At 35.8% G+C, this 18,489-nt stretch overlaps 2 protein-coding genes across 3 annotated transcripts in view; both read right to left on the reverse strand.

Annotated features, from left to right (window-relative positions):
* The window catches only part of LOC103458553 (pleckstrin homology domain-containing family G member 3-like), a 38,173-nt gene extending 36,429 nt beyond the window's left edge, over positions 1-1,744 (reverse strand). The window contains exon 1 of one of the 2 annotated variants that reach the window (XM_008399458.2): positions 1,497-1,744. Coding sequence is in view for 1 of the 2 variants with exons in the window: in XM_017302561.1 (XP_017158050.1) it covers positions 1,637-1,653 (17 nt within the window). In the remaining variant the exon portion in view is untranslated. The remainder of the gene's footprint in view (positions 1-1,496) is intronic. The other variant, XM_017302561.1, reaches the window with a different exon arrangement.
* A 2,533-nt stretch (positions 1,745-4,277) lies between these two features.
* On the reverse strand, positions 4,278-13,650 carry spint1a (serine peptidase inhibitor, Kunitz type 1 a). Its single transcript, XM_008399460.2, has 10 exons — positions 12,889-13,650; positions 11,726-11,889; positions 11,432-11,573; positions 7,815-7,982; positions 6,539-6,571; positions 6,186-6,317; positions 6,004-6,054; positions 5,676-5,846; positions 5,399-5,458; positions 4,278-4,921 (listed from the first exon to the last, which is right to left on the reverse strand). Exons 1-10 carry the CDS (start codon positions 13,289-13,291, stop codon positions 4,794-4,796), a joined length of 1,452 nt encoding a protein of 483 aa, XP_008397682.1. The 5' UTR covers positions 13,292-13,650; the 3' UTR covers positions 4,278-4,793.
* Between the last annotated feature and the right edge of the window lie 4,839 nt (positions 13,651-18,489).

An 18,489-nucleotide genomic window follows, 5' to 3' on the forward strand; every position in this document is an offset into this window, starting at 1 on the left:
GCCTTCTTTATATATATATATCCAATAAACATTGGAAGGTTGCGTTTAAAGCTACTTTCTAGACTTTTTCGTTAAATCAATGAAACCCACTTCAGAAGCTGATTATCTATGCAACAAATTACCATTATTTTACTTGTTTTGATATTTTGTTGTAAATCATTAGTCAACCAGGATAAAAATCTACTTACATGCCTCTGGTTACATCTCATAAGGCAAAAAGCCACACAGACTTCCCTTGAATATGTCATTTTGTGTATTTGTTTTTTGTTTATTCCTCTTTATTCATCCGTTTTTAAACAACTTCCTCCTACAAAAAGGTTCTTACTTATTGTATGCGGTTGTTGCAAAACGTTTGAGCCATGGTAAAGTGTTTGCATTTAGTGTACACACTAAATAGACTTCAGAAAATACTGGTAAAAAAAAAAAAATACAGTGATCAATCTGCTGCAAGTGTCCCTCAGCACCAAACAAGTTCAGGACAAAGAAAGATATTCTATTGCAAGGTTTTAAAATTATAAGGTCTCCATAGAAGTAACCGCCCTCACATTCTGCAACTCTGGTGATTTTATCACAGCTACAGTCTTCCAGCGCTGTGGAAGAAGTAACCAAAGGCCAACTCTGAGATCCAAGACACACTTGTGCAGCTTCCTGTCTGGACCACCTATTCAAATGCTCTGTTCAGGCAACATTTGTAAGAACTGATGTTGAGACGTTATTGTGCGAGAGGTCAAATGGGGTCAAAGAAGCACAAGATGGAGCTTTTCAGCAGTAATTGATTGATTTTTGTCCCCATTGTTCTTCAGCTGCTGGTTGGGGAGAGCTTCTGACCTAAAAGTGAGCTTAATATTTGACTGTCTCAGTGGGGTGCTCATTAGAAATAACAATACGGTTTGCAAAGGGAAGAGTGTGTGCACCCTGGGGGAGGAGTGGGATGCAGGAGAGCAGGAAATAGCACCGGGATTCAGATTTGTCTAACCTCTGTAATAAAGAGGATAAAATACACCCTGCAGCATCTGTCCAAAGTCCATTCAAGTGAGAGTGGTTTGTCAGAAAGACAAACAGAACTTATCTGACTGAAACTCCAGGGCACTGCTTCTGTACAGCTTTGAGGCTATAAAATTATATGAAGCAGAAAGTCTGATTTCAAGTAAAGCAGCCACAAAGGAGGGATTCATCATCATCATCATCATCATCATAATAATAATGGCGAATTCACTAGTCTAAACGGAATCTACATCTACAACTGCAAGCTAATTCAAATGCATGGATTCCGATCATTTGTAATATTAAGACTTAAAAAAAATCAGTATGGTTTTAAAACATGCTCACGCGAGTTTAAACAAACGATAAAAAAAAAGAGAGAATGAAACGGCATTGTTTAAAGAACACCAGAAACACAGCAGCTAAACCTAAACAAAATGCACAATTTCAGCATGTTTAACAAACAATGACGTTAATTCAGATGAGACTGGGTAAAGTTTGTAAAGCGTACGTACCGAATACCCCAACTTTTTCTTTCTTTTTTTTTATCTTCCAGCGACTTAAAACTCCTGGTTAAAGTTTCTCCTCTCTACTAGCTCTCTACACGAAATAATCGGCTGAGTTCATTAGTTTCTTCTTTTTACGTGATACATGCCTCTCAGAGACAAACATCCCAGAGCAGGTCCGAGTATAAAACACACCACCGCCGCATCTTTGAAGTACTGCGAAGGAACTGCCTTTGCTGCTGCTGCCTTCACTGCCTCCCGGAAATATTCAAACAGCGCTTTACGACAGCGAAAAACATGGCACTGAGTCAGAGTGACTCCAGCTGCAAAAGATAACTTTTACATTCCACTTCCGAGCACCTCTGCCGTCTAAATGTCCTAATTTTGCAATTAGCTGTTATGATTATAGGTCAGTACATATTTTTGGTAATTCTAATCGGAAACCAGTAGGGAAAAACAACAAGAGCCCCCCAAAAAAAAAAATTTAATTAAAAATTAAACATAGCATTTTTATTGAAATCTGAAAGAATAATAAAAATTGAGAAAATGTTTTTATTTACACATTTAAAATAAACCATAGTTACAGAGAAAGACGAATGAAAACATATTAATTTTTAATTCTATTGATCACTGCGTCCAATTTACTATTTGGAAACACATTGTCAAATCTGTTGCTTTTACCTAACATTATTAAAATCAGCTAGCATGTTCACTTAAAGTCCAAAGATCAGACCTGAAACCTAAACATATTTAAGTTGAATTTAATGTTATCAAATCCAAGTTCAGTTCTGATACCCAAGCAAATGGAATACACTCACAATTAGCCATCAGAACTTGTTCTTGGAGGCATAAAAACTGAAACTAACTGCATAGTTTTATAACTCGGATGGAATTGGAATGTATATAATTAATATTGAATATCTATACAATTGGACTGAATTTCTGGATATCAATTGGATCAAACATTTTTGTAAAGTGCTACACTTTGATTCACAACGAAGTTTGTTTCGTTGTTTCTACATGGTATCAGTATCATAATTTTGTTCATTTTTATAAGAGTTTGCACAATACATGCTGGATAATGAAAGCATTCCTAAAACACAATAAAACATGACTATGCAAATTATATTTATGGACCCCTATTTTTTTATATGGGATACAAAAGGGATAGCTGCAGTATTGACAGTACCTTATTTAGATCCTTTCAATTATGTCGTCTGCTTGCAATGACTCTAGTCACAAAAAAAAGGTCAAAAAGTATTACTGGTGAAACTGTTCATTGTAAGATTTTACACTGAAACACGTTGAAGTTCAACAGAGCTGTGTCGCCATCTCCTGGTGGCGACACACAACTGTATGAATCACACTGCAATTACTACAATAATCATTATGATCAGTATCAATAGTAGTAGCTGCAGTAGTAGTGTTATTGAATTTCCAACATATATATTGAAATTTAGTACACTCTTATATTCATATCCCATAATTACTTATTACTGTGTTGGAATTTTTACGTTATTCTTGTATAATAGTATGAATAGTCTCTTGCTCATGTATATGTTAATGTTTCTATTTCTGATCAATGTGTATTGTAATGTGTCTAACTAATAATAGTTCCAAACAATCCAACAACTACTTGAAAATGTTTTCCATTAAAAGCGACAGCTTATTATTCCATGGTATGTCCTACAGGAAGCGTAAAAGGGATAGTTCATAAATTTTTAAACTCGAGGTTCTACAAAAGGCTTGATTTATCCTATGAGCAGCAGATAACTCGGTGTCTTCAATTTAGTATAAATCCAGAAAAGTGGGTTTTAGAAGAAGTCCACAGTGAACTTGTACATCAGACCAGTTTATGTGAACACTTTTTTTTTTTAAATCAACCTTTAATCTGTTGGCAGATTTGAATAAGCGATTTTTAAACAGAAGTAGGACAATAAAAAGAAAATGCTACACCATCAATGATCTGATCAGCTGAAACGTACTAAAAACTTACTGTGAAAAGCGGTTTCAGTCAGAGTAACTGACTAAAAGCTACACTGGTGTAAATGACCCCTATATTTTGTTTTACTGAAAGCATATTGACCTATAACCACTTTCTTTGAAATGAAAAAAAGCTCAGTGAAAACGTTGGAAGAGAATACAAACATTTATTTGAATTCTTAAGGGGATTTTACTTCAAATGTTTTGTGAAGAGGTTCAAACTGTGGAAGTAACCTGAGCAAGTTACACAGGTTTTTTGGTCATTAATAAATGTGAACGAACGTCTTTTTGTAAATTTGTACATAAAAAGGTTTTTTATAATATTTTTTCCAAAAGTTGGGTCCCCAAATGTCAGTGATAGACTCTTGAGGTTTTGTTAATCTTTTATCACTAACCTCAATTACACAGGTCAGAACAGTTAATAGCCTGTGTTTAAAAAAAAAAAAGTCAATTAAATAAAGAAAATTATTGAAATGTTCTATGAAAACCTGTTCTATGAAAACTTAACCAGTTACGTTTTTGAAACCTTTTTAGGAAGGCAGAAGTAAGATTAAGTCCAGGCCTTAATGCATAGAAGACAAAAAGGAAAAATGGCAACTGTGTAAGATATATATTTCTAAAAAATAATTTCAAAAGTAATACATTTGGTTTAAATCTTTTTTTTATTTAAGACAAAGATCACAACATAAGTAAAGCTAAAGAAGTCTACATCAAATTATATCTACAAATGTATCAATTAAAATATTTAATAGTAAAGTTAAAAACGAATCATATATATATAAGGAAAATATTTTTTTAAAACCCAAGACAACAGTTTGCATGTCGGTGAAATTCAATGGAATGTAACAACAATGTGTAAAATAAGGTTAAAGTAAGAAAACTGCAGGAAACAAAACATGTTCATGTGAAAAGTGTACATATAAACGAGATCTCCTGGGCTTGGTTGAAAGACAGGAGTTTTGCTTTCAACTGTACAATAAACAGTAAAAGTTGTTCAATCAGAACTGATAAAAAATGAAAGAAGGAAAACATCAAATATTGTATTCTAATGGGAGGGTTGCTTCTGATGCTGTGCCATGATGTTCTAATCAATCCTTCCCACTTAACCTCATCTTACAGATTCCTGGGCCAATTTATTCCAATAGCAAGCAGCACTGAAAGCAACACTTCACATTTCACCAAAGACTTTCTGCTTTTTGTATGCATCCTCTTCAAAACATATTCACATACAGATTTAATTAGAAGAAGAAAACAAGTCTTCCTGCACTTCCAAACACAGAGTCTTTGTTTGTGATAAAGCATTTAGATGAGAGTAAGATGGTGTCACAGAGGTTTGCTGCTAGTGGACACCAGGGTGTGGCTGGGCTGTCTGTTCTTTAGCCAGCAGTACCCCAGGACGGCAAGGACAATGACGATGGCTATACCCAGGATAATAGCAATGGCAATGACACCTGTCCAATAATGACAAACATTTTGGTTAAAACAGATCAACATATGGATACTCAATGCAACTTGATGAACTGGAAAATTGAGCTGAATAAACTTTTGACAGAAAAACTGAAACCCATCGTCATATTTAAGACACAGAGAAGACAAATTACAGGTAAAAAAAAAAATCATTTTTAAACTGGCTTCTTTATCTCACTTGGAGCTTATTCCATTAAAGCACTTTTGGGATTTGGTGAAACAAGATTCTCACCATGGACTAATTTGTAGTAACAGATTTTGGTCAGTACAGATTGACCAAAAGGTCTAAGCTTTCTGCATTTAATCTCCCCGTAGAGGGGAAATATAAAACTAAGATATACTAAAGACTTTGTGGTTCAACACATTAATTACACTTTATGCAAATCATTCCAGAAACATGTCCTCTATACGTTAACCTAGTTTAATACCATCAAGGAAAAAAAAAAAAAGAGGTTTTTTACTTGTATTGGAGTCAATCTCTTGTTTCTCAGCTTTGGTCTCTTTGTCAAATATATCATTTTCTGTAATAAAAGAAAACACATATGCATAACACATTCTAAAAATAGACAAAGCAATGTCAAAACTTGAATATATTTCATATTTTTCGATTAATAAGAGCACATGATAACAAATCTAAGGTCTAAAGAGGCAGAAATAACACAGTTTTGCATCTACAGTGATTCTTTGAGTCATGGACAAATGGCGTGCCAATCTAACTTCAAATAAGAACAAAATTACCTGTTACACCATGACATTCTGCCATACATTGTTCCTTAGAATCAAATCTGTTCTCGTTTCCTTCACAGCCTCCGTAATTGAAGCGGAGGCAACTCTGTGACAGAGGATCATAGTACCACTTTGTAAAGCTATCCCTGCATGTTCCCGTTTCTGGCTCATCCGTACAGTGCGCTGTAATTAAAAGAAATGTACAAAAATGATAAAGTCCATAATATTAAAACAGATGACTGAAGCTTGTATTTGTGATATATGAAGAGTATATTCAGGAAGAAAGAAGGGAAGTGAATTAGAAGGCAGAAATCAACAGGGAATGGAAAATTCAAACCACCTCTCTTTCCAGCCAACTTAAGGTCCAACAGAGTACGAAAGTTGCTTTGAACTGATAAACACACAGGACATAATCCATGTTAACAAGAATTCTCATATGGCATCTAAAACATGCTGTAATCAAAGCATTTATTTAAATTAGTCAAATGTGAACTAGATCTGGTTTGCATGGCAAGCTCATACAGTCATTGCAGTTTTTCTCGTCTGATCCATCGGAGCATTGTGGCGTGTCATCGCACTTCAGTCCTCTATCCAAACAGCAATCATTATCACACGTGAATTGACCAGCGGTGCATGGAGCTCCACACTTTTCTTCTGTGGCACAAACACACAGATATTAATCAGCTGGGCCAGCTTATAATTCTACAAATACCAGCATGCGCTGTTACAAGTGAAAGCAAAAAACTAATGAACTTAAAGGCATTCATTGGCCACGGAGACAATAAAAACTTTCTATGAACATTAAAATGTCTGACTGTGCATGTACATTTCTTCTTTATCAAAATACCTTCTAAAATAAAAGTGCTATTTTTTACCTCCAAGAGTCAGATGTCGCCCAGATGGACCACCTTTATGAAAAAGAAAGAAAACCAAAGAAAAATGATTGCTTGCTGCAAACAATAACTCTGCTAAGCAAACACAGAGAGCCATTCTTGCTCAGGTATTTAGAGAAATATAGGGTATGCATTGTCTGCCTGCATGAAATAAGAGGTTGTTTTGGTTAGTCTAAAAAGTCAATCAAAATGTACTTTATGAGACGTTAAAGCTGGAGTATATAACTTCTATTAAAAATATTACATATTTGTTGAAACTGGCCGCTGATGACAGCAGATAATGATTTTCCTCTAATGATATGCTGTTTTTCCACCATTAGCACATTTAGTTGTGAGACATATTGTTGCCAAGACCTTCCTCCTGGCTCTGATTGGTTGTTTTTGGCCGAGGTGACTTGGGAGCGGTGAATTTCTTCAGGCAGCAATAATAGCTCATGGAGGGGGTGGAGGAGATTGATCTTTTCACAGCTTATCTGTCTCCTAACATACTGTCATATACTGTCAAAAACGTTTTAAGAAATATGTAAAAAAAACCAAAAAAAAACGAAACATTTGTAAAAGTTACATACTGAACCTTTGAGGAGCAACAGTCCTTACAATTGAAAGTTCAGATCTGGTGAGTTCAAGTCACTAAAACATGCTATTTGTACTGAGATTATAATAATTAAGTGACTCATGAAGGCTATTGGTTACCCTTCTTTGTATCAGAATAATAATAATAAAAATAAAAAAAGTAAAAAACAAAAATAAAACTATGCATCATAACATTCCATAACATTTTAGACAATTCAATTAACTTCTGACATCCAATTTCATATTCAACAAAGAGGAACTGTTTGTTGGCTCAGCCTTCAATCAGGAAGCAGGTTTTTCTCATTTTGTCAAAATTATTGACGAAATGAGAAACGCATGTCTCCATTCATCAGCTTTAATTTGCTACTTTTAAGGTGCAAATATGCTTCATCTGGGCAAAAAGGTTACTTGAAGCATTACTTAATATTGTAATAATAATAATATACTTGTAACTGGTTACCCTTTTTAACTCACAGAGCTCTCACAACACCTTGAACTTGTTTAAATAAAGTTTTTTTTCTATATTTATGGTCATGCATGCGACCGACAAGGACAAACTTGCAGTATTTGCGATTAAGAAACCTATTACTTGGTTATTACATTACCAAGTAATCAGTTTTTTAACAGGAAAAAAGCTGATTTAAAAAAAAAGTCGAAGTAAAARAATAAATAAATAAAAAACTACCTGTGCCATGACAGGCTTTCTGGCATTCCTCCTCCTTAATGTAGTTGTTCTTATTCTCCAGGCAACCCCCAAAGAAGAACTCCTCACACTTCTCTGAGGCAGCGTTATAATGCCAGCGTTTGAATGAACCCCGGCACGGACCAACTTTCTTTGGAACCATGCAGCGGTCTGGAAGGACAACATATAAAGACTTAGGATCAAGACTAAAAACACACACACACACACGTTGTTGACAAACTGCATGAAACCTCTAATCATCTAATTTTACTCACATAGTGAAGAACTTTGTAAACAAGTACATCTCAAGTAAAATATTATATAAAAAATATTTTTTTGTAATTTATATCATAAAGTGAAACCTCTGAATAAGTTTAACATTCAGCAATATATTTCTGTAAATTATGTCCCTTACAGGCAATAAGAGCCCAAAATTATGTCTTTAAGAAAATGTTAAAATTATTTTTAATATGGAATTTATGTAACGGACAATTTAATAAGTTATATAATCACTGAGAGAACTAATGTCTTGAGAGTTGTCCAGCAGACAGCCACACCCTCCAAAAGGAGGCTAAGTCGCAATGTTAAAGAAGATGGCTGATTGTATGTCCCAGTATACCAATGAGTAGTGTGGAAGGAAAAGGCATCGTAAAAAGTTTGCATTAGCAACAGGGATAAGTGCTATTTCAAAGATTTGGAGGAAATTCACAAGGCACATGCTGTCAATTTCCTTTCCAGTAGAACCAGAAAATGAAGACCTCAACCTGATTTTGACATAAGAGGAAGATTGAATGGATGAAAGCCATTATTGTCATTGGAAAGAAGCAGCTCAGAAAAAACCAGGATGCAACTCCAAAATAGTGATAAAAAGATTAAAATAATAAGAAATAAAGAAACATACAAATTTTCAAGATAACAAAGAGCTGCTGCACTTACACATGCCACCATCATGTACACACACATTTACACAAACTTGAGATTATGTATATATTATTGCCGTCAATCAATTTAAAAAATCCAATCAGATTAATCACACTCTACCTCTGTGATTGATCACAATGCCTAACATTGTAAGATTGAAAATAAATATAAGGCACAGTCTTGGTTCTTGCAGGAATTGTGCCTTGAGAAAGCCCCTTCCTCTGTTGCACTCCAACCACCTAAAATGCCTAAAATGCATTGTTTTATGTGTAGCAGAAAGCTTTTTGTTCTCCGGTGCCTCTCCCCTTTTAGATGTCGCTCTGGGTGACTGCCTAACTCATATCAAAAAATGCCACTTTATGCACATTTTCAAAAATCGTTTAAGAAAATGTTTTATTGTCTTAGCCCTGTCTGAAGATTCCAAGTTTTTCAAGGTTTTATACTCAGAAAAGTTTACAGGAAGTCTTTTAGTTTTAAATGTTAATTTAGAATGTCTCTCTCCATTCATTTTCTATGGACTGTGGGCGATGAGGTGACTGTGTGTTTTCTGTGTGCATCAATCAAATCGGCAAAATAATTGTACTTTTAGAGGCTATTCTGATTTGTAGAGATTTGAATGAGTTTAGTTTTTTGTTCTCTAATGTCACATTGTCAGGGAAAAGAAAATGAAAAGGGCACGAGGTTAGGCCAATGTGATTAACCCATAATATTCCTGTAGAAAGAGGTACCAGACCAGATTTCAAAGGCTTATTTCCTTCAAAGTTTCTACCAAGTTCCCATTTTAATATTATGCAACTGCTAGACACGCACTAAAGTAAAAAAAAATCATGAAGTGGTGTGTTCTGAAAACAAAAGAATGTTGAGAAAAGCAGATTGAGGTAATCTCGGTGTAGTTAATGATACACTCTCTGCGTCAGCATTCATTTAAAGACCAACTTTTGTAACACATTTCAAAGAAATGTCGCCACAAAAAATAATTTAAAGAACCAATCAAGATTTTCCACTAAGGGACTGAAAAACTATTAATATGTAACCGAGCTACAGTGTGGGTGGGACATTTCAAGTTCTTATAAAGCCAACAGAATTTTGAGAGTTAAGACTCCTATTCACTTTTATTCAGTTCACACAGCAAAAATGATAAAAGTCTTGTTGTGTAACAACCTGAAACCAGACAGGCAAGTTTTGTTGAGTTGGGGGTGGAGAGATGGTATCAGGGGAGCAGTAAAAAAAACAACAAAAAAAACCACACTGAATGTAATACTACATTCTATTTTCTCAACGGAACCCATTTCAAAGGAAGTAATCTGGATTACTCAGTTACTCCATGCTAAAGGTGGCATCCTACCATCAGCTGATCCATTTTGTTTCCTGTACAATGCCAGTTTACTGTGTAATCATCTAACCAGTCAAGCTCTTATCTCTGCTTCCTTATTGTGTGTGAGCATGTCTCAACTCGTTTGGTTCCAACTAACATGCAGATCCTTCAGTCCGCAGAAGAATGCGCAGAACAAGAAAAACTGAAAAGTCAAGCTGACGGGAAATTATCCTTCTATTGTGGCACAACAAACAAAAGTTATGGCTAAACAACACGAAAGCTTGAGAAATCAGAGTTGTTTAGATGTGCCACAGAGATTTCAAAATGAAAAGCGAGGTGAGATAGCAGGAATGCCTGAACAAATTAACAAAGTTAACTAACACCAACCGAAACCCTGGGAGTCAGTTCTTTAAACATACTCTAAATTGAATCCTGCTCTCAAGACGTCAGTGACGATCACCGTTTTGCTCATTGGTAACCACATTTCCTAAGCACTTGTTCCCATTTTATCACTATTTTGAAAGCAAACTATTTCATCATTTCCTCTTTTTTTTTTAAGCACGTGCATGCCATCGAACTGTTTCTCTGGACTGGCCTATTTAATGTGTTTTTCTGCAAATTTATGGTAAATGGCTTCTACTCGTATCACACTTTATTTAGTTCATAAGACCTCTCAGTCAGTCACGCACACCTTCACACACTGACACATTTTTTTCTCCCCAACAGAAAAAGCTTCATTTACAAAAGATTGAAGCATGATTTAACAATTAAAATTTTTTCAATATCTTAATTGAATACAGCTTGTTTTTAAGGATATAGTGGTTTAAATGAGCTACATGTGAAGGCTTGGATAGGCAGAAGGGAACCACATGACATTAAATGTGGATATGAAACATCCACAAGGCATGTCTGAAATGCCTGAGGTCAGGACAAACACCCCTCGGCAGTCACACACAAAATGATCTTAAATACAAAGGTACAAAATGGTGAGAAGGATACTGGGAAGAACACCGTCTGAATTTACCAACAAATAATAACATAAAACAATAACATCTAACGAGAATATCATACCTTTTCTTTCTATTCCTTTCTTTCAATTTATAGTCTCATTTTGTATCCACAATTTGCATTTTTATTCGTTACTACTTCCAAATCATAATGACTTACCTAAAACACTGTGTATCAATTTATTTTATTTGCCATTAAATACGTTCATACATATATTAAAGATACATACAAGTATTTAAATGTCACCCATAATTTAAATGGATAGTACTTTCTAAAAATGTATCTTTTGTTATACTAAACAGTTCCATCTCCTACCTCAGTACAAAACAAGCAAACTACAGAGTTACAAAATTTAGAATAAATAGGAGACACTCACGCTCTGACTCCTCAGCGGTCAGGACCAGGACGTTGATCGTAGTGCTGTCTGACTGACCAGCAGTGTCCGTGACTGTCAGGTTAAACATGTACTTTCCAGAAGTTAGATTTGACACAGTGATCTCATCAGGAAAGTTTGTCTTCTGCAAAAATAAGGAGGACAATGTTGAGTTGCTCAATTACGGTCTCAGCAGTGCTGTTAAAATAAGGTTAAAATAAGGTACAGGGGACATTTTGCTAAATTGCAAATTAAGTATGGCAATAACAGGTTGGGAATTAATGTTGCTTTTCTCACCTCAATGATAGCATTTGGGTAAATGGTAATCATGGTCCATTTGAAGGTTAAAGACTGCGGATCTTCATCTTTGCTCTGGAAGCCGCTCAGTGTCACACTTTCCTTAGGCTGGACCACTATGTCATAACCTGCAATGGCCACTGGCGAAGAGTCCTTTTTTTCACCTTGGACATGAAATACATAATTAAAGATGATAAGGATGACACATAACCTCAGTTGGATCACCAGGAAACAATTATGAATAAGCAGAGGAAAAAAAGAGCATGGCATTCTCAGCAATGTCTCACTTCCATACGTGTGTGAACATGAAAAACTGAAACTTTCTGATCTAAATCTGTCATCCTCATAACAAACAGAGATGGTAGAGAAACTAGTGATTCCAGTTTGGAGAGTGGACATTTTTTGCATTTTATTCAAAATAAAATGCAACTTGGACAAAAACAATAGTTCTTCAAGTCTTTTGAAAGCAATATTTTCTACCCCGATTTTCCTCCACATTTACACTTAAGAGGGACAATGTAGAATTCGGATGAATAAAAGAAAAATGCTTTTTTTATCCACTGTAATCTCACAATGGACAAAACAAATATTTTTTTCCTTTCCCAATAAAAACTTTTATTTGAGTCCAATGAAATATAGTACACACAGAAAACCTATGTCACTGCACACATAATACAAGAAAAGCTTGTTCAGGGCACATCTGACAGGTAAGTTATGCAAATTAGGGCAGTAACATCACAGGATGTAGCACCAACGCTTACAAGCAACTTTAGCAGACCCCTAATGTCGGACTGAAAAAAATTACACARCCAAAAATGGCAACCAAACTTTTATTCTTCTTTTTAAAATAACAACCTTAATTCAAATGTCACAAACTAAAAATATTATGTGTTCACTTTTGCTTGTAAAATGCATGCTTCATTCTGTAACATCTGGATAATTAGATTTTCAACACTCACAAAAAAGTAATTTTTTTTTTCTTTTAAAAAAAAGAATTTTCATTTGGAATCAAAACAAAATCGACCCATTCTGAACACATTTTGTTTTCAAATGAAAAACTCATCTAAAATCTAAAAAATGGCTTATTATTGCGAAAGACAGCCATAAAAGCATGTCCCAGGTCTAAAATATTTCGGTTGTATTTGACGGAGGTTTACACTTACCTGTGGTAGCATCATGTTTGATGTAGTCTTTATAGAGAGACTTCAGCGTGTAACTGACATATCCTGACTTCTTGACAAAGTGGCAGGTGTATTTATTCTTGTATAAGCAGTTAAACAAAAAGCATAACTTAATGGTGCCCTCGCCTTCTTTCTCCATCAGAGCGACGTTGCACCTCGGCTCCTTACAGCAGGACTCAACGCACTCCATGTAACTCCCCACTTTCGGCGTGGAGAGAAACGTAGCCCCTTCCTTCACCGATTCATTGACATTCAGCATAAAGTTTTCTTTACCTCTCTCGAATTTGGACAGGCAGGTGTCGGCAGTGCTCTGGCCAGCCGTGAGGTGTAAAAAGCCAACTAGAAACAAGAACGCTGCGAAGCGGCATCCAAAAAGTAAATTCATTCTAATTGTATCCTCGAGATTCCCACTCAGTCAAAAGGAGAAGTTGTGTGGAAAAAAAAAAATCTGAAGTCAAACTGAGAAGAAAAAGAAGTGTCAGTCTTATTTAAAAAGGAGGGCTCCTTCCGCACAAGGAGTGAAACACAAGCTTTCCGTCCTCCAAACGGAGTCCTCACTAGTAAACGCAGTCCTGACTAAAGAATTACTTCCTGGTTGTCAAATACAGGTATACTCTTAACACGCTTCCAAAGAATATATATAAAAAAGGAAACGAAACAAACACTCATGAAACTCTGATGTCGACACAAAACCGAGCACTGACAACATTTCTCAGATGACTCACCTGAGAAACAACAGGAAGTGAAATTCCACTCCCGATGCCACTCCCTTCTGACTGAAGCTACGACAACGAGAAGGTGAGTGTGGAAGGAAAACAGGACTGACCAACACAACACCTGTGTTTTTCCAGTTTCACCCCCACTATTTCCAGAAACTTAAAAACAATTTTTTTTAATTTGAAATATGACTTTTAACATATCGCCATTTTTACGATTTTTTTCTTTTTAAACTGTATACGAGGTGTTGCCTGACAAAAACTCCACAGTTGCACGTCATGCAGTATAAAGTTCAGACCCGAATTACATCTGGACTATTTATTAAATCTGACTAATCCTTCATATCTTGGCTCAGTTATGATTACCAAGATTGTTTTTAATTGCTAAACCCCAGCAATGGTAGATTATTTTTAGTATTTTATTCAAATTGATACTGAAATTACTTCATTTTCAAACAATGTGGCAATGCCCAGATGAATATGTCATGGCTCTGTAAGCCTCTGTTGAGTTAAATCACATTTGAGTTGAATGGAGGCAAACCTGTTTATGTATCTAAGGTAACACCTTAAACCCTGCTGTCTTGTGTGACATCATAAAAAAATGAAAACAAATCAGACGAGGAACTGTAAACCTCACCAAATCTGGTTCATCCTTAAGTATAATTTCAAAATGCCTAAAAGTGATAATTAATCAATTAATCAGTTTCAAAATTTATATCCAAGTGTAAACATCACGTTTCCTGCCACTGCTCAGAAAGGACATTTGTTCTTTGTTCCAGAGATGAACAATAAAAAAAGTCCTGGACTGAAAGGCCATTGAGAGAGAAAGAAGCTGTTACTCCATAAGCAACACAAAAAGCCATATTACAGTTTGTAAATACACTCTGAGATGAAGACCTTAATTTTTGGAGACATGCTCAGTTGTGTTAAGAAACTGGAAATGATGTGTTTGGCGTAATGGCCACCGCAATATTTTGAGCAAAAAGAGGGAAGCAGCAGCCTCTATACAGCCAAAAAGGCAGCTTGTTCCTTCCGCTGGCTCTTTATGAACCATTCAAAAATACTAAGAAGCCTAGCTGGTGTTTGTATATAACAGACAGAGTAGCTCTTTAAAGTGTATCAACTTACACTTTGTTAAAGGCAGGGTGGGTGTCACAAAAGCTTATTGTTTTTCCATCAACCTAGGTTACACCTCTATAAAACCCTAAAAGTGATTATTAAAGAGTTCTGAACCCACATGTGGCAGACCTTAAATGTGTCATCTATTTTAGCTGAAGTTTTCACCATAAGGTGTCTGAAATTTACTTTAGAAATGCTGCCATCCTCGTCATTCACAGTTAGGGTGGTACAAGCATCACCATTCTTTCCTCTAAGTGTAACAATGGTTCAGTATGGCAAAGCAGTTTCACTTCAGTTTCCTCAGATCACAGGACATGTCTCTAAAAACGAAGATCCTTGATCTGTTTGCACTTGCAAACTGCAGTCTCGCTGTTTAGGTTTCTCTTGAAGTACAGGCTTCTTCCCCACTGAGGGGCCTTTCAGACCGTGTGGGTACCGTTTCCGTTTCACTGTGATGTCACTGTATTACCAGCACCATTCTCTTCATGATATCTTGGATGATTTCTTTTGACGTTCCCGTTGTGTCAAACAAAAAAGCAGTGTGCCTAATGTGTAGCCTTACAACTTGTATCGACAAGTGTGCCTCCAGTTAACTGAAATGTGTTCGCTAACCTATCAGAAGTTTGGGGAGGAAACCCAAATAGTTTGAACCATAAACCTTTGGGTTATGGGTGAACCAGGATAACTGTTTAAAAGACAAACATCCCGGATACTGATCATACATTTGATCATCGAAATGTTTACATACATTCAAAGGCTTACGTGTTCTCACCGCACTTAATGGAATTTAGAAAATTGAAATAATGTTTGCAATTATAGCTAAGCTAAAACAGGAATAGTTTGGTCTTATCTAACATCAGACAGTGAGAAAAACGTGTTTGTGTATTTTTATTCAGCGTGTCTAACTATCTGGTTTCAATAGTTTTTGCAGTTTCTGTACCAACGTCTGCAATGAATGTACCTTAGAAGAAACTAGAGCATATTTGATCTGATCTTATTTCATATTTTGCTTTCTTGTATGGTAGCAAAAGGATCTTGGGCATTACAATAAAGTAGGTGGTTTTTGTGCAAAATGCTGAAGGTTCTTATGTGCAAGTCTGGTTTCTATTTTGCTCAATGTGTCTTTGTAGGTTACCACAGACCACAGCAGAGCAGCACTTTCTGACAGTAATCTGACAGCATACATATGCTAAAAAAACACCCCCTTACCATGATAGTGTAATTATTAGTAACATCATGGTGCATATACCTTGTGTGCAAATGCTTTAAAAGTTAAAATCTGTATAAATTCAGCCACAGAGGTAAACAAGTATATAAATTAAAAAATGAATTGATAAAATAAATTATATTAAACCTAGAGCCTCTATGCATGCATATGTGCATGCATGGAAGTGCCTGAAATGCTTAACCAAGGCTTTAAAAGTAGGCAAACATAAATCTTATGGGAGAGTGTGAAAAACACAATGGGAGGATGTGAACTATGCATCCTCCCATAGTGGAGTATGTGTGGAAATGAGCATAATATTAAAGGGGCAGGATTATGTGTTTTCAAGGCACATAGTGCCATTTTATAGCATGATCAGGTAACTGTTAAATTGTTGTAAAAGTTCTTTGTATATCAAATATGACTTAAAAGAAATATTACTTCCTAATTTGATGCCTTGAAATTGAGTTTCTGTCTATTTAAAAACTCCTGCTTTTTCTGAAATTCTGCGTCCAGGAAGTCATCACAACATTGCATGTACGGTTAATTTGGCTATATCTTTTGAATCATTATCCATCTGAAAGTTAAATTATTTAGTTATTTTTTCTCAATATCATGAATGACAAAGAAGCACCGAATACTATGCCCTTTACCAAGGGGTCTCATGGAATTACATAGAAAAGCAGCCCCACAGATTTGTACTTGACCATGAGCTTGCACCGCTTTTAATAAAATAAGATTAAGTCATTTCCACATATTTGTCAGTTATTTTCAGCTCAGTCAGTCACACAAATCTCTGATTTATCAAAACACACAATTCAAGTTTTGAGTATAGTTTAGCAAGTGTTTGCATAGAGAGGGCATGTTTTTTTTTCCTGACATGACTGTAAGACAACAGATTAGCTTGTAGATTGCATCAAAAGGTTGGTTTGTAGACCTGGTAATCACAGAATGTGACAGTCTGCTTCAGTTCTCGAAAAATGAGCTGTGGAGTGTTTTTTTTTCTTTCTTTTGCCTGCTTTACTGTGTTTGGTTACAAAATAAACTCAGATCCTCATTCAGCCTTGTTTGCCACAGATGCTGTTTTCTTAAAACATATTATTTGTCTTTTTGAAAGTTCAAGTTGTTAGCTTTGAGTCGCCTTCCATCTTGAAGGGTGACTAAACATGTCTTTGTGTCTAATCATAAATTTAATTTAAATTTACTTTAATAAATTGGCTGAGTGATTTTTACAATGTAAATCCCTTTTTTATCCATTTAATCTCGTTGGAGCTTTCAGGTTCTCCATCCTTTTTCCAGCAGGTGGCAGTGTTATTCCATCAACAGCTAACGACATTTTTAAGGGTGAACAACTTGTTTATTTGGAAAACCTACTTTTTAGCTGTTTGAAATTCAATGCAGTTGTTGTTGTATAATTTATATTCACATTACTCCTAACCCTGCTTCGATAACTGTAGTGATACTGAGCTAGTTTATGAGGTTAGTCACCAATCTATGGTATGAGATGAGTCATGTAGCCACACGCAACTGCTTACCTCTGCAACCTCTGTAACCATAAAGGCTGGCCTCCTTTATGATGAAATATAGATTTCCTGTTTCAAGGACTTGCTCTAATTCCTTGTTATAGCTAAACTAAGTCAGAGCAAACTCAAATGTGGTAAGCATGGACTTAACTGGGCTTTGACAGTGAAAGTCTACCCACTTTAGCCACACAGTGAGGTAGCTTGTTGACTTTGGATGCTTTTTGTTTTTTTTTTTCTCACTGTAATGAGCCACCCAGTCAGGTTAGAGCTGAGGAGATCTAACATGGGTCTCTTCTGGTGTTTTATTTTAACCAGCTTCCCCATGCAGAACCATGAATACCAGTATGGGATGAATGAATGCGTTTGCTTGGAAAGGTGAGTCGCTAGAAGCACTTAATAATTCAGTGTTTGTAACAGACGGTGCATCAGAGGGTGAACACCAGCAGCTATGAATGATGGATACTCAAAAAAGCCCAAATACCCATTATTCACGTTGCTATGTGATCTGAGGGCACTCTGGTGCTTCTTATCTGCCTTATTATCTCTTGTGCACTAACTCTTTGCAGGTAGATGTTTGACCATGCAGTTGTGTGCTCCTTTGACTTTACAATGTTGATTTCAGGAACTGGGTTTGACATTTGGCTCTAATTTGGCACCCATGAGTACCTAACTCTCCCCCATCCATTATGTAAGAGTGGGTAACTGAGGATGCCAATTTGACTTCAAGCCTTATTAAACGTACACCTGATAATGGCTGTCATATGCAGGACAAAGAAACCTCCATATTAGAGGAACCCTGGCTCACCTGTCAGGGAGAGACCTGACTATTGTTAGAAACTTAGTGCTGTAAACAAGTTTTCATTTATAAAGAGAAGAAAGATTTCCAACCTGACTCTGAGAAAAAAATAATTGTGTCATTTGTTTAAGAATGAATCAACTATTTGCATAGCACATTTAGCGTACAGGACAATTCAAAGCGCTTTACAGCAAAATCAAAAGTTTAAAAACAGATTCATTCAAC

The sequence above is a fragment of the Poecilia reticulata genome, linkage group LG22 (assembly GCF_000633615.1).
Source record: "Poecilia reticulata strain Guanapo linkage group LG22, Guppy_female_1.0+MT, whole genome shotgun sequence".
Classification (NCBI taxonomy): Eukaryota; Metazoa; Chordata; class Actinopteri; order Cyprinodontiformes; family Poeciliidae; genus Poecilia; species Poecilia reticulata.

Bases quoted from the DNA above. Each gene is read 5' to 3' on its own strand.
- spint1a (XM_008399460.2), bottom strand. From the start codon at position 13,291: ATGAATTTACTTTTTGGATGCCGCTTCGCAGCGTTCTTGTTTCTAGTT. The intron at 11,574-11,725 runs GTGAGAAAAGCA...TTATTTTTGCAG, and splicing joins ACCCAAATGCTATCATTGAG to AAGACAAACTTTCCTGATGA. The intron at 5,847-6,003 runs GTGGTTTGAATT...TTTTAATTACAG, and splicing joins TAAGTTGGCTGGAAAGAGAG to CGCACTGTACGGATGAGCCA.